Genomic DNA, 16,734 nt, shown 5'->3' on the forward strand with positions numbered 1-16,734 from the left:
GTCAGTAGATAACTAAGAGCTTTGTGTATGTCATCTGCCATCTTAGGGCCAGCCAAATTGTTGCAGCCAAGGTATTATACTCTTAATTCTACAGTAAACCAAACCTGATTATTTATTTAATTTTAATTTAATTTAATTTATTAATATTTCTATACCGCCCTTCTCCCGAAGGACTCAGGGCGGTGTACAGGGCAAGAATAAAACATAAAGTTACAAAAATTAAAAAGTAATTAAATACATGCCCATAAAAACAATAAATACATTAATAAAACCCCCAATAAAATGATAATAAAAACCCCAGCAATCCCACCCTCAGGCCAGGCCGGCTTGTTCGAACAGGTATGTTTTCAGATCGCGGCGAAAGGAGCGAAGATCGGGTGCCGTCCGGAGCTCAACCGGTAACTGGTTCCATAACTCCGGGGCGCCCACAGAGAAAGATCTCCCCCTGGGGGTCACCAATCTACATTCTCTGACCGGTGGCACCCTGAGGAGTCCCTCTCTGTGGGAACGCACAGGGCGGAGGGAAGTTGACGCCGGCAGCAGGTGTTCCCTAAGGTACTCCGGCCCCCTGCCATGTAGGGCTTTAAATACCATAACTAGTACCTTGAATCTCACCCGGAAGACAACTGGCAGCCAATGCAGCTCACGGAGCAGAGGTGTGACATGGGAGTATCGGGAAACTCCCAACACAACTCTCGCGGCTGCATTCTGTGCCAGTTGGAGCTTCCGGGTGGTCCTCAAGGGCAGCCCCATGTAGAGAGCATTGCAGTAGTCTAGTCGTGAGGTCACGAGCGCGTGAGTGACCGTGCATAGATCATCCCGGCTTAGATAGGGCCGCAACTGGCGCACCAGGCGAACCTGGGCGAAAGCCCCCCTAGTCACAGCTCCTATATGGTCTTCCAGGGTGAGCCGTGAATCTAGGAGGACTCCCAAGTTGCGAGCCCTATCTACGGGGGGTAATAATTCGCCCCCCATAGCGAGAGGTGGAATGTCCGAATAAACCCGGGATGAAGGTATGCAAAGCCACTCGGTCTTGTCGGGGTTGAGTTGAAGTCTGTTCCTCCCCATCCAGACCCAAACTGCCTCCAGGCAGCGGGACATCACGATGAGGGCATCACTGGGGTGGTTTGGGGTCGAAAAGAAAAGCTGGGTATCATCAGCATACTGATGATACCCAACTCCAAAACCACGAATGATCTCACCCAGCGGTTTCATATAAATGTTGAACAGGAGAGGCGAGAGGACCGACCCCTGAGGAACTCCACAAATGAGAGACCTCGCGGTCGACCTCTGCCCTCCTGCCAACACCGACTGCGAGCGTCCCTGGAGATAGGAGGAGAACCACTGCAAAATCGTGCCTCCCACTCCCAATCCCCCGAGACGCCGCAGCAAGATACCATGGTCGATGGTATCGAAAGCCGCTGAGAGGTCTAATAGGACCAGGACAGAGGAATGCCCCCTGTCCCGAGTCCTCCAGAGATCATTCACCAGCGTGACCAATGCCATCTCCGTGCTGTACCCGGGCCTGAAACCCGATTGGTACGGGTCTAGATAATCCGCTTCATCCAGGACCAGAGGGAGCTGATGTGCCACCACATTCTCAACAACCTTCGCAAGAAAGCGAAGGTTGGAGACAGGACGAAAGTTGTTCAATATAGCTGGGTCCAAGGCAGGCTTCTTGAGGAGAGGCCTCACCACCGCCTCTTTCAAGACGGCGGGGAAGCTACCCTCACTCAAAGAGGCCGATATAACTGCCTGGAACCAGCTACGTGTCCTCTCCCGGGCTGCATAAACCAGCCAGGAAGGGCACGGGTCCAATAAACATGTGGTGGTGCTCAGCCTCCCCATGATCCTGTCCACTTCCTCCGGAGTCACAGAATCAAACTCCTCCCAGGTGATATCGACAAGACCACCTGTGTCCTGCTCGACAGACTCTGCCCAGTCAGAGTCCAGACCGGTCCGATTAGCATGATATACTATAAGTATGTACTGGGCTGAAGGCCATTATGAAGTATTACTATTATATTATATTCTGTCCCCTAGTATGGAGGAAATTCTCTATCCCATTTTAACCCCATGACAAAATGTTGATGAGGTAGGTCAAACCAAAGTAGCCAAAAATCACCTAATGGTCATCAGGAATGGTTGCACTGCATACTCTACATGTTCTTCAGAAGGGACAACAGGTTCTTCAGGTTCCTATAGTCCCAGGTCCATTTATACATGCCTGTTTAGCAGTGTTAAAGCCTTGTAGCATGTCCATAACTTTTTCTGAGGTGGATCTAGGCCAGGGGTAGGCAACTTCAGCTGGCTCAGGAATTCTGGGAGTTGAAGTCCATGAGTCATAAAAGAGCCAAGGTTGCCTACCCCTGGTCTAGGCTAACATGTTTTGCTGCTATGGCCACAACATGTGGGCCTTAACTATTTGCAGTTGATGTTCAACTCAAAAAAGTAGAAGGGAACAACTAGGATTGTTGACAACTTCACAGATGACAACTCTCAGGTGAGGAGTATCCAGATGGGAAAGCCCCAATTTATAAGGTCCACTTCTTGGTGTCAATAATTGATCAACTGAATACGATCCTTTAATTGGGTTTCAAGCTGGTTCTAAAAGTATCCATTTTATTAAACAAAAGAATAAATACCTTGAGAGGAATTGAATAAGAGCAGTTTTGTAAGGAAACAATTATTTTAAGAGTTGTCTTGCTTCAATGGATGTGTTCAGATGGAGGCTAGACAGCCATCTTTAATTTGCATTCTTGTGTTGACCCAAAGGGTTGGACTTGGTGTCCTTCAGTTGTAGTATTCGATGATTTTTACTCCTTGACCTGCCACCTGTGGGCCGATATAATTTCTTTGTAATGAAAACAGGCATTAAAGACAGATTTTATTGATTAAATTTATATGTCTGTCCATCTCACAAAAAGAGGCACCTTACAATAAGACACAAACAATAAATGTATTTAAAAAACTATCATTATTAAAAAGCTTTTAAAAAATCATAAAGCATACAGGAGATTTAATATTAATAACGGAGCCACTTCATGATTTCCTGTCTCCTGGGATCTCCAGGCCTGATGACATAGCCAGGTCTTGAGGGACTTCCAGAAAATAAGTAAAAATACGCTACCTTCACTTAGGAATGTGTGTGGAGAATATACTGCATAAAGGTGGGCACTCCAGGAGCCCAGTGCAATGTTGTGCGGGTAGTCCTCAACTTACGACCACAATTGAGCCCAACATTTCTGCTGCTAAGTGAAACAGTTAAGTGAATTTTGCCCCGTGTATGACCTTCTTGCCATAGTTGTTAAGTGAATCACTGCAGTTGTTAAGTTGGTAACACGCTGTTAAGTGAATCTGACTTCCCCATTGATTTTGCTTGTCAGGGTACAAAAAGTGATCATATGGCTCCGGGACACCGCAACTGTGATAAACATGAGTCAGTTGCCAAATGGCTGAATGTTGATCACGTGACCCTGGGGATGCTGCAATGATCCTAAGTGTGAGAAGCAGTCATGTCACCTTTTTCAGTGCTGTTGTAACTCCAAATGATCACTAAATGAGCGGTTGTAAGTCAAGGATTACCTGTATATGTTTTTATATACATATACAATAATGCTATACTCTACTACTGTGTTCAAGTATTAAGGATCGGCAATGATTATATCATTCTTCTCCACCCCATTGCCTTCCCCTGAGTAATCCTGAGACCAAATACAGGTAATCATCAACTTATTGCCACAATTGAGCTTAAGACTGTGGTTTAATGAGTTTTGCCCAATTTTATGACCTTCCTTTCCGTAGCCCTTAAGTGAATCACTGCAGGTGTTAAGTTAGTCACACGGTTGTTAAGTGACTCTGACTTCCCCATTGACTTTGCTTGTCAGAAGCTCACATGACCTGGGACACGACAACCAGCATAAATACATGCCAGTTGCAAGTAGTATCTGAATTTTGATCACGAGACCAGAGGGAGGCTGCAACTCTCATGTGAAAAACAGTCAACAGTCCCTTTTTTCAGTAACTTCGGACAGTAAATGAATGGTTGTAAGTCGAGGACTACCTATACCACCCCATACACCAGGGGTCTTCAAACTCGGCCCTTTTATGACTTGTGGACTTCAACTCCCAGAATACCTCAGCCAGCACGCTGGCTGAGGAATTCTGGGAGTTGAAGTCCACAAGTCATAAAAGGGCCGAGTTTGAAGACCTCTGCCATACACAGACACACACACACACACACACTCACTCACACACACACCCCTTAATAATCAGCAAACAAGTGTTCATTAACACAGGATTCTTTTTGCTTCTTTAGAATAGCAGTGTGCATTTATCTCACGTTTGCCCAGTTTAAATTCACTGTAAAAAAAAAAAGCCTGAATTTGGACTGCCATAAAGACTTGGGAATTTTGAAAGAAGGAGGGGAAAGTTACTTTAAAAAAAAAGGGGAAGAAAGAAAAAAAAGCACCCTGAGAGCGGAGTCTAGGCTAGAATTCCAAAGGAAGTTGAGGGCCTCCAGCTCAACACAGGAAACGCTCTTGGAGCAGGCCTTAAATGCTAGATTCCAGGCAGAGTTTAACTAACCACTGACAGCTCTGTAAACAAAGCCGGGACAAAAAGAGAACAGCTTTCCCTTTTCTGGTAGTCATTTTTAGTTGGGGGGGCCTGCAGGAGAATTCTCCTATATTTGTCTCGATAGGATATAAACGAAAGCCTGAAAGGGTTTCGCGCATAAAGGAACTATAACGGAGCAAATATTTTATGGAGTAAACCTACAAGAAGAAGGTAGGTGCAGATTTAAATTGCAGATGCTTCAATCGGTCCAGTTCTCCCCCCCCCGGGCCCCCACCGCTTCCTGCATCTCAAGTGTCCGTTTTAATTTTTTTTAAGGAGCTTTTAGAGCAATATTTCTATTTTTAACCATTAGCTTCTTTTCCTCTTCTGTTCCCACTGACAGCAGAATTTTCAATTTTAACCTTTCCAAAAAGCATGCTTTTAGCTTTGTGATTAGCAAAGAAAGTAGCATTAAAGCGAAAGATAAATATTTCGTTGCTGGACAACTGTTTTTGACCGTTAACCGTTAAATTCTTTTCTGACTGCTGCACATCTGCAGTGGTGCAAACCTGAGGCTACAGTGAAATAGCCTGCTTTGTGCTTCCAGTTATCAAAATAGCAAATTTGCATATCTCACTTAAAACTTGTCATTATTATTTTGCTAAACATTTATAGTAGGGGGAAGACGTCAGTAAGCATAAATAGCTCTTTTAAGGCATACCCCATCTGCTTCTTTCATCAAAGGTAAAATGTTACAACTTGTTTTAATTTCCAGCAAGGAAGCTGACTTCCAAACAGAAACTTGCTAAACATTTCGTAAAATGTTTGGTGCTTCCAGAGAATTGTTTTAACTGTGGATGCGAACATGACTATACTTGGATATGATTCTGTTAATAGGAGGCTTCATTTCCGTGTCTAATTCTGACTCCCCCCCCCTTTCTCTCTCTTTCTCAAATTCAGTCTGATTTGGGGGGTTTATCTGAACTTGAATATATATCATGGACGACTTTGAACGTCGCAGAGAGCTTAGGAGACAAAAACGGGAGGAAATGCGCCAGGAAGCAGAGAGGTGAGTAACTTTTGAGATTCAGCCACGGCCTGTTTTTTTTTTCCCCTTCATTTTTTTCAAGTGTTGCCTTTGAAACTTCATCCACTTAATAATTTGGGTGCAAATCAGCGTATTGTATGGTCCAGATGTTTGCAAAAAAACATTAACAGCTCCCCTCTGTGAAGGCTTTCTGCAAATTCTGTGTGGCCTCAGTTGTGTCTTCCGAGAGAATTCCTGAACTAGAAGAGGTGAAAGAAGGCAGATATGAAGTTTGTTTGGCAAGCAGGTAATAGTCAAGTTCAAAGCGTCTGACAACTATTATGTAGATTTGATTGTGATGGACAGCCTGAGATGAAATTATAGGATGTTTGAATAGAGGAAGGCTTTGGATATTTTAAATGCGTTCCAATAATTGATTATGCATCAGTAAGTATCATTCACTTATTATCAATGCAGACAACGTCTGATATCACTATAGTCTCTCAGATTTAGTTCCATAGAACCAAGCATTGCTTGTTTGGCTGGTGTTTGCTTTTTTGTAATGGAAATCAAAATTGGGGTCTAACAGGTTAGATGCAGACAGACCAGCAGAGGATCTCAAGGAAGCCCCTGGCCTTGAGGATATCTGTTTGATGACGTATCTCAGCTGCATTCTCTTATGCAAAAACTTAGGTAAAGGAGTTGTTTAATGCCTTCTCCTTCATTCAGAGCTTTTCCCCAACATACTACCTGTGTAGGGACCAAGGGGCAGCCCCCAAAGCAGCTGACAGATCCATAGGAGAATTTTGCAAACAATTTTTACTCCAATTACTTTGGAGAAATTGGTTAAGAAGAACTACTTGTCTAGAAATGAGGGTAGATCTGCATCTTCTGCTTGACCCATTCCTAATATGTGCCCTTTGCCCCTTGCTAAGTGTAGGGATGGATGGCATTTTGCTCCATTTCCAGCCCACTGCAAATACACCCCACCAGTTTTTGTTCAAAATGGTTGACCGAGCCACGGTAGCGGCTTCATTCCATTGCTTCATTCTGATCTGGTAGTTTGCTCAGGCTCTGATTCACTGCAGTGCCTGACATCCCCTCTCCCCTCCTGTGACTAATCATTGCCCTGGATTACCAGGTTGTATATTCTGTAATGGTTGGCAGTTGCTTTATTAAAATAATCTTAAAATAATCTTGTGGTTGATTCATTGACTGTCTAAGTCAATGAGCTATCCCAGGGGTAGGCAACCTCGGCTCTTTTATGACTCGTGGACTTCGACTCCCAGAATTCCTGAGCCAGCTGAAGTCCACGAGTCATAAAAGAGCCAAGGTTGCCTACCCCTGAGCTATCCTCAACCATAGACGTTCATACTCTTTTCCATTCTTACATTGCCTAATGGGCACACTTTCACTTTCTGTCCAGAGTGAGTGAAGGACGTGTCCCTTGCTTTCCCACCTCCTACCCATAGACCTGCCAAGCTTCCCTTGCCTTTTGTTTATTTTTTTAAATGACACATCTTTAGGTTGCACTGTAAGAACGTTGCTGTCTTGTTTCTATGATACTGAACGGTTCTTCCTTGCTGCAAAGTTTTCAGAGATTTCCAGAAGATCGTAGGAATGAGAGGACAACTTATTTCTTATTGCTTTGGTTATTCTAGCATCACAGCTATGGTGGTGCCATAAAGGGAAAAGAAAAACGAAAACGAAAAAGGGTCTACCTTAGTGACAAGGCACATATGGTGGGAAAAGAACTGAAGGCCCTTAGGTGTGTGCCACATATGTACACATGAGGAGTAGTGAGGAAGGAATAGCCCCTAAAAGGAAAAGGCATAAACTAGTAGGCTGGTCCACACAGGAATCAATCAGTGAGGAGGGGAAGGACACAATCAGGGAGCAAGTACACAAGTCTTACAATGACCGTAGTCCAGATGAAGTACCAGCCTAGCCTTGTGGCCAAGCCACTGCAATCTGGACTGGAATTATTGAAACTGTCTTAAGAAACAGATGAGAGCAGCATGTGAGACAAGTGGAATAGGTTCCAAAACTGAGATGGTGTGCAGATTTAGAAGCCACTGCTGGAAAGAGGTAAATAATTGCTTTTCTCAAGTTGTTGTAGAGTTCAAAAGATTTGCTGGCCAGGTATTTGTGTTATTTTGCCCATGTGATGCGTAGATGAAGGGACGGCTTTGAGAAATTGGACATGACACCTCTGTTGCTTTTTACAGATTTGTTAATTGACTTCCTGATTTAATCAGTTTGCAAATCAAGGCTGCAGATACAAATTCTTTATTGTTGTGCTGGAATTGTACTCAAAGGAAGCATGGACAAGATGTTTTTGAAGTTTTCCCCTGTAAAATGCTTACGTACTGTAGCATTAATGCTACAGTCATCCTCCATTTCTTTGCCTGTCAGACCAGTAGGAACCACCTCCTATTGATGGGGTAGTACGAAATACTTGGAAAAGTCTAACCTTCTTTTGTTCCTGTCCCTTCTTTAGCCCATGAAGCGTTCAGAGGACCTTATATCTCCAACTAGGAGGAACGGCAGCAAAGCCGGTTGATACCAGGGACTGGCAGTAAAACTCTGACTTAGGAGGGCATATTCACAGCCAGTGTTCAGCAAAAGTTATTTGAACCACAGATCTGACTCCTCATTGATTGAAGATAGTAGCATGGCAAGAACATCATTACCTAAGGGGCATGCAGGCATCTTCATATGGGCCCTTCTGAAAGTCTGTGGCTCGTGTTTGTCATGTGCTTAAGCCAGATCTGCTTAGTTGGAAATCATACTAAGGCACAGTATTACCTGAAATGCAACTGTTGTGATTCAGTGTCAGCCTGTGGTTCCGGCAGCTGAATCTGATGATTCTGAAGAGGAGGAGGAGGAGGAGGAGGGGTTTGGAGAGCCTTTGGTGTCAGAGGGAGGTTCTGATGCACTGCAGGACTCTCAGCCTGGCCCCTCCCATCTTGTTCCTCATCAGACTCAGCCATGTGAGCACGAGGTAGTGGAAGAAGATGATCCACAGCTGGCTCTGTTCAGGGACGCTAGGAGCAGGAGGCAATCTAGCAGAGCAGAACAGAGGAAGGCAATGAGGCAACTCGGGAGAAGGCAATGAGAAGCCACGCCTTGGGACTGCTGATAAAAGGGGAAGGTGTTGGAGGTGCTGGTTGCTGAAGGCAACTGTTTGAAGATCTTCTGCTAGAGTCCTGGTCTGTTATTCCTGTTTAACTCTTGTTTGAACTTTTGGTTTAACTCTTCGTTTAACTCTTGTTTGAACTTTTGATTTCTTTGTCAATAAATTTGGTTGGGTTTTTTCCAGCCTGTTGATTGTCAGGGGTTGTCCCTGACATTCAAACAGGGCCGGTTGTAGGTTGGAACAGAACAGGAACGTTGTGGAAAAACAGGAGAGCAACCAGGCTACTGAAGGGAGAGGCACTGCTGCTCTTTGCATTAATAGCCACAACGAAGGCAAGGAGTACTTCTTCTAGACAATAGAAACAGAGGAAACTTTTTTCTCTCCCCAACTGCCTCTCCAAACTCTGAGAAGACCTGCAAATGTGTCAATGCAATTTCAGTTCATCTGCCTCTACTTCTTCCATAGCAGAAGATCAAACTAGGGGTGGTCTCACAAATGGAATCTGCAACAGTATACAGTAGTCCTTTGTACTGTTAAGAGAATCTATAGCCTTACCCTTCAGACTATGTTAGTAAAGCCTATCGGTCAGGTGCAAAAGACCAGGTCTACACGTGAAGGTCCAATTAAGTTGATTTATTGCCATATGGACAAGAATATTCTCGTCTAATGTTAGCACCTGCTTGGAGTTGGATAGGAGTCAACAGAATTCAAGGGGGGGGAGGGTTGGGCTTAGTCCGCTTATGACTACGTAAGGATTCTAGGCTGATTTCTCTTTTATCTCCACCCCAAGGTTTTACCGCTCCTTCTCCTAAGTAACTGGAGCTTAAATCTACTGTTTAGGCTAAAATTCATTTCTGGAACTTGTAAAACAATGAACACATACCAATTATAACCCGTTCCTAGTTCTTCTCCTGCCTCTCATCATCAGAGAGCTGAAATAGCTCACCTCTAAATATTTGAGGAACTGAGGACCTCCCAATAAAAAAATGTAGTTTCTAGGCCAGCTAAAATCTTAACACCTTTCTACTTCAGAAATCTTCCATGGATGAAACCCCATCTCTTTACTTATTTGGAAACTACAATTTAAGTTATAGGGCTAGCTGGATTCACACAGCCCACTAGCCTAAAATAGGACTGGATGGTTTGTGGTTCAGCATGCTGTGGGCGACCCAGCAGTTTTCTTAGCTTATTTTGTAAGCCAGTCTATCAGAGTAAATCATAAGATGGCTTATTTGGTCATAATGTTATCTAACAAAGCAATTATGTCTTATAAGCCTGGCTTTAATAAGGTCAGCCACCAGTCAATAGAAAAAGTCACAAGACAGTTATTAGCAAGATATAACACTTGCTGTTTTCATGTTACTTTTTGTCCTTTTCTTGGTGTTGTCTAGAATAATAAGAGTGATCAAAGCTATGTCTGGTTATCCTTGTGTTGCATGTTTGTCTACTGCATGTCTCCAACACAGCTTCTTCTCAAGGGTAGGACACCACATCATTTCTTGTCTTAACTCCCTAAGAGGCACGAGAGAGATTGGTTTACATCTCAATGTTATTATTGTTATTTCGGTTTACATCCTGGCTTCCTGTCCATAAAGCACTCATGTAAACTGAACTAAATTTGCCTTCCAGACCAATGCACGAAACCAAGCTTAGGTCTTTGAAATGCTCTGCATTTTTATTGGTTTGTTAATGGTGGTTTTCTAGTTAAAACAAATCATTATTAAAGGAAAGTCTGCATGAATAATATGGATCATGTGCCAACATACATTTGTTCAAGAAAATTATGCCAAACAATCTATACATTGGAAAATATTTCAAACTAAGATGCATACTGGAGACAAACACTCAAGACACATGCACATTTTGAGGCATTTTTTTTTAAAAAAAAACAGGTCAGCAAACCAGTAAAGGAATAAGAGAAACTAAATTTGCAAATACAAAAACGAACAAGTGAAATTGATAGAATGAGAGGAAATTGACAGACCTATCCATCTCTACTGCCTTCTGCTTAAATCAGATACCTTCCCATTTGATAGGATTGCAACTTGCTGGAATTTGGGAAGTTGCAGTCCCATTATTTCTGGAGAAGACACAATTTTCCCACAACTGAGGGAATGTCTAGAGACATTATTAGAAAAATGGGAAGGAGAATGTTCATCAGATGAGAAGCAGCCCTCCCCTTAGAAGCAATAGTGTTGGCCTCTAAATGAATCTAATTTAGCTGCCCATCCCTTCCTCCAGTTCTGTTCCTCTTCTATAAAACAATGAAATAATTCAGCATTTGGGTAAGTATTCCTTTTGCATTTTCTCAATTCCAGAACAACTGAAAGAAATTTGGTTAGTGTTCCAAAAATACCGATGAAAAAAGGTAACATGAGATTATAGCCCAAATTGGCATACCCAGGAATATGTTTGCATTACTGTAGCTATTAATGGATTAACAAATGATTAGTGCACTATTGTAGGAGAAGGCAGTGGCACAGCCTAGGGGAAGAATCAATAGAGTAATTAACTTAGAGCTGTTACATTCCCACAAACTGTCTAACTCCTTGAATTCTGTTAACGCTTATCTAGCATCAGTTTAGTGCTGATGGTTAGTTGACTAGAGTCTTGTGTATATACATGAGTAATAAATCAGCTTGACTATAACTTAATGTATGGTCCTGATTCTTCACATCTGACAAGTATTGTAACTAATTAAACAACTGATATTTTAAAAATAGTTCCAAAATCCATCGTACCAATAGAGGAGAATATTTGTAGTTTAGGATTGAAATGAGGGGTCCTTGGTGCTAATACGTTGCTAAAACAATGGACTTTCAGGGGTCCTTGATGCTCTCTGAGCTTGGTTGTTTTCTTGTAGATGTTTCATAACTCAAACTAGGTAACATCATCAGATGATGATATTTAGTTTGGGTAATGAAATATCTGCAAGAAAACAACCAAGCTCAGAGAGCATCAAGGACCCCTGAAAATCCATTGTTTTAGCAACGTATTAGCAGTTTAACAGAACTTTTGGATTACTCAGCAAGAGTACAAAATTCCTTTTCCTTAATTCCTGAATTACTTGAGAAATTTAACATTTTGGACTAATACCATGTAGGTTTGGATATATAGGTATTCCAGAAAGTTTGGTTAGCTTTCAATCCCTGCATGACATTCTCCACTACATTGTTAAGAAAATAATAGGATTATATATTAAAAAAAATCTACGGTAGGAGAAACTTTATAAATCATGAGGATAATTCCGAACTAAAATATTATCTTGCAGAGAAATGCTAGAACTGTGCTTCATACCGAGTTTGGCAATCAGTCAGTACAGCTCAATATGATTTGTATCAATGTTTGGTTGAACTACTTTTCTCATAATCTGAGCTTAATTTTAATGGACTGAAAAAAGTGACTTTTGATTGGTCTGCTGTCAGAAGACCTACCAAGTCCCTAAGAGGCAACCACGTATGCTAAAACAACATTCTTATTATATTGACACTGTCTGATGAATTTTAAAATTCTCCTGCCATTATTTCCACAAGGATGCCTAGAGAACTTTAGTTTTGCTGCAGGAAAATAACTAAAATATTTGGGCACTTGAAAAACTGAAACGCGATAATGCTTTCCATGTGGCAGCATATAACTTAACCTCCCTACTAATACAACTGGCAAAAAAATTTGTAAGTCATTGTGATTATTTTAGCATTCTGATAAAAAAAAACTTGTAAGATTTTAATAAGGGCATGAGAATTTGAAAGTTCGTCATGATTGTGAGGTGAATCTAGATGGCTCATTGACTCTGTCAGAAGGTAGCAAAAGGTGATCACATGACACTGTAACCGGGTTATATGTAACCACCCGTCCCGATTTTGATCATGTGACCATGGGGATGCTGCCACTTTTTTCAGTGCCGTTGTAAACTTCAAATGGTCACCAAACAAATGGTTGTAAGTCAAGGGCTAATTGTACAAGGATTAACTGTGCAAGGTCTTTTTTCTGATCTAATTGGAAATGGTGGCGATCTGGTTCTTCTTACGTAAAATATGGGTTCTCCCAGTGAGTTTCACCCCTTCCCCAGAGAGAGAGAGAGTAACCAAGACTAGAATGCCTTTTCAAGAGCCCCCTCGGGACATATGTAAATCACCCAACTGTTCAACTAAAAGATTTATTTTTCATGCTCCAGCAGAAGCCTCCCAATGCTGCTGTTATGGCTTGAAAGGCTTTTTCATTAAATAGCTTTTTTTTTGTTTTGTTTCTGACCTTCTTTCTCATCTGCTGATTTACAGTGGCAATGTAAAGAGCCCCTCAAATGAATGTAAGCCTATAACTATTTAAGAAAATATTTACAGTGACTTAAAAAACTCTGCATCAAAGTTATTTATAAGAAGGGAGGGGGAGGGGGGATTTTTAAGGGAAAAATTGTATGTTAAAACTTTTTAATAAAAAAAAAACTCTGCATCAAAGTTATTTCCCTCTAGGCTAAAAGTCCAAGAATCCGTCTGGAGAGACTGCATTTGTGTCCTCTGGGTATGATGGTCTTCCACGATTGTTCTGCCAACCCCAGGAAATACTGGGATTTCTCATATAGTTCCCTAGATTTCATTCTCAAGTTGTCAGATTGTTGAGGCTGGACATTTCCTAAACAAACGAATTTTTAAAAAGGAAGACTGGAGACAGTTGCTGTTTACGCTAGCCTTCCCAAATTCCTCTAAACATGTATGTCCATTCCCAGAATTGTTAACAAGGACCATGCTAGCTAGGCCATTTTGGGAAATGAAATTATACATTTGGCAGGCATCCAGGTTTGGGAATTTTGGCTAGTAGATGAAGTTTTATTTTCAGAAACACATCCTCCAGGATCCATTAGGTAACACAACAGGTAAATGTGCTATGGAAATTCTAATGAAGCTTCTGCCAACCTAGCAGTTCGAAAGCACGTAAAAAATGCAAGTAGAAAAATAGGGACCACTACAGTGGGAAGGTAACAGCGTTCCGTGCGCCTTTGGCGTCTAGTCATGCCGGCCACATGACCACGGAGACGTCCTCGGACAAGCGCTGGCTCTTCGGCTTTGAAACGGAGATGAGCACCGGCCCCTAGAGTCGGAAACGACTAGCACGCATGTGCGGGGGAACCTTTACCTTTACCTTTTAGTTTAATGAAGAGAAGGACTAGGGGTGACATGATAGCAGTGTTCCAATATCTCAGGGGCTGCCACAAAGAAGAGGGAGCCAAGCTATTCTCCAAAGCACCTGAAAGCAGGACAAGAAGCAACGGATGGAAACTAGTCAAGGAGAGAAGCAACCTAGAACTAAGGAGAAACTTCCTGACAGTTAGAACAACTAACCAGTGGAACAACCTGCCTCCAGAAGTGGTGAATGCTCCAACACTAGAAGGTTTTAAGAAGAGACTGGACAGCCATTTGTCTGAAATGGTATAGGGTTTCCTGCCTTAGCAGGGGGTTGGACTAGATGACCTCCAAGGTCCCTTCCAACTTATTATTATTATTATTATTATTATTATTATTATTATTATTATTATTATTATTAGTAGTAGTAGTAGTAGTAGTAGTAGTAGAATTTCCATAGCACATTTACCTGTTGTGTTACCTAATGGATCCTGGAGGATGTGTTTCTGAAAATAAAACTTCATCTACTAGCCAATTCCAGCAACCGTTCCCTATGTAGCCTCCAGTCCCCCAATCATCTTTGTTGCTCTTCTCTGTACTCTTTCTAGAGTCTCGACATCTTTTTTACATCGTGGTGACCAAAACTGGATGCAGTATTCCAGGTGTGGCCTTACCAAGGTGTACCACTTTACCACTTGTGTAAAGTTTTCTTCATATCTATTGTCTTCATGGAGTGAAGGTGTGGGGCTGTTTGAATTGGTCCAACTAGGAGTTATGTATTTTCCATTTATACTGCACTTTTTGGATGCATAAAGAGAAGGAACGTAGCTGTGAATCTCACACAGTTTCCTCTGTGCTGGGGGAGGGGGTGGTCTGTAACTTTTTCACCTCATCATAAATATAACCACTGGTAGACATCTCTGAATTGCCCAGGTCTGTGGAGAACAGTGGCACTTTTATGCTACCGTTACTTCCAAGTTAGGAAAAATTGTATGTTTCTTTGATCTGATAAACAAATGTTCTGCTTTCTGTCTCAGCAACTAATAACCTGTTGACAGAGGCTCAAAAGTTTTATCCAAATGTGAAGTCTTATTTATTTAGAAGATAGTTCTGCTGAGTTCACCAGGTTCTTTCAGTTAACTGATTAGGTCTGTAGTTTAATGTCTGTATCTCAGTATTGCAATTCATTTTGTTAAACTACGAATATTTTGGCTGCAGTGGATCTGGGACATTTGGCCAATGGTATGATTTAGGGAGTGACTTACGATGGAGTTTGAAAAAGAGGTTACTTGTATTTTGCATTGCTAAGGATTTGAAAGCTTTCTGGTGGAGATTATGAATGAATGTAAGGACAATGCAGCTTCCTGGAGTCTTAATAATGAAGGGAAAGGCCGTGGAGGAAGATTGAGATGGAACGGACATTCAGTTCAAACCCAAAACTAAATGGCTGATAACTTGCTTTAGAAATACAGGTAATCCTAGACTTATGATCACAATTGACCAAGACACTTGTTAAGTGAGTTTTGCCCCATTTTACAACCTCTCGTGCCACAGTTGAGTCACTGCAGTTGTTAAGTTAGTAACAAGCTTGTTAAGTGAATCTGGCTTCCCATTGATTGCAGGAGATGAGCCCGAGGGAGGGGCCAAATGTGTCATCAGTCTGGAGTTTAGCCCACCTTGAATTCCATTTACTCTTTATCTGCTGCCAACTCGCTTCAACCATTAGTAGTTCAGATTCTTGTAGGGAGCTTTAACATACAATAAACCTGTATATTCATCTGAACTGCCTCTGGCCTTGTACTCCTGATTTCTTGTGCTTGGCATTGACTTTGCTTGTCAGAGGATCGTAATGGTGATCACATGACCCTGGGACACTGCAACAGTCATAAGTACATGCCAGTTGCCAGGCGTCTGAATTTTGATCACAAGGCCATGGGACACTGCAATGGTCGTAAATGTGAAAAACGGTCATACATCACTTTTTCCAGTGCCTTTGTAACCTCAAATGATCACTGATCCAATGGTTGTAAGTTGAGAACTACCTCAACTGTGACAGGCAGTCCTTGAGTTACGGCCATAATTGAGCCTGACATTTCTGTTGCTAAGTGAGACGGTTGTCATGAATTTTGCCCCATTTTATCACCTTTCTTGACACAGTTGTTAAGTGAATCACTGCAGTTATTGAATTAGTAACACGGTTGTTAAGAATCTGGTTTCTCCATTGATTTTGCTTGTCAGAAAGTCGCAATAGGTGATCGCATGACCCTGGGACACTGCAATGGTCATAAATATAAGTCAGTTGCCCAATGCCTGAATTTTGATTACATGGCCATGGTGTGTGTGTGTGTGTGTGCTACAATAGTCGTAAGTGTGAAAAATGGTCATAAGTCACATTTTTCGATGCTGTTGTAACTTCAAACGGTCACTGAATGAACTGCGATAAGTTGAGGACTACCTGTACTTCATTTCAGTTTCACTCCATTCATAGTTCCATTCCTTTCATTTTCTATTCTTTGGCCTTGTACTCTATTCCTCCAGAACCTTACGAACATTTATAAAATTAAATAGACTTTGCAAAATTAATTCCAGCATTGAATCGTCTCGGATTTCAGTTTGTCTGTAGTTGTTTTACACATGAATATGAGGAAAAATGCAGTGCTTATCTATTTAACCCTATCTTTCTTCTCCCAAACTGCTAGTTGTTGAGGGGACCTGGGTTCAATTACTCGTTGATGTCATAACTAGGAAGAATGCTGGGACCACAAAAAAAAACTGTGCTGTACCTCCAGTTTACTTATGTTACTTACATTTCCTGAAAGATTTTATGGGAATTAACCCCTGGGCAGTATAGTATGGTACAAAAAAGGATGGGTATAAGGGAGGAAGATGTGGGT

General features: G+C 41.9%; 1 protein-coding gene across 8 annotated transcripts in view; it reads left to right on the forward strand.

Moving 5' to 3' along the window:
- The window catches only part of CALD1 (caldesmon 1), a 223,128-nt gene that overhangs the window by 99,176 nt on the left and 107,218 nt on the right, over positions 1-16,734 (forward strand). For 3 of the 8 annotated variants that reach the window (XM_083365289.1, XM_083365292.1, XM_083365294.1), the window contains exons 1-2: positions 4,250-4,788; positions 5,518-5,626. In XM_083365289.1, the coding sequence (XP_083221415.1) occupies positions 5,556-5,626 (71 nt within the window). In that variant the 5' untranslated portion in view covers positions 4,250-4,788; positions 5,518-5,555. Of the gene's footprint in view, positions 1-4,245; positions 4,789-5,517; positions 5,627-16,734 lie in introns of those variants that run through there. The other 5 variants (XM_083365290.1, XM_083365291.1, XM_083365296.1 and 2 more) reach the window with 4 other exon arrangements.

Source organism: Vipera ursinii (genome assembly GCF_947247035.1).
Source record: "Vipera ursinii genome assembly, chromosome: 6".
NCBI classification, from domain to species: Eukaryota; Metazoa; Chordata; class Lepidosauria; order Squamata; family Viperidae; genus Vipera; species Vipera ursinii.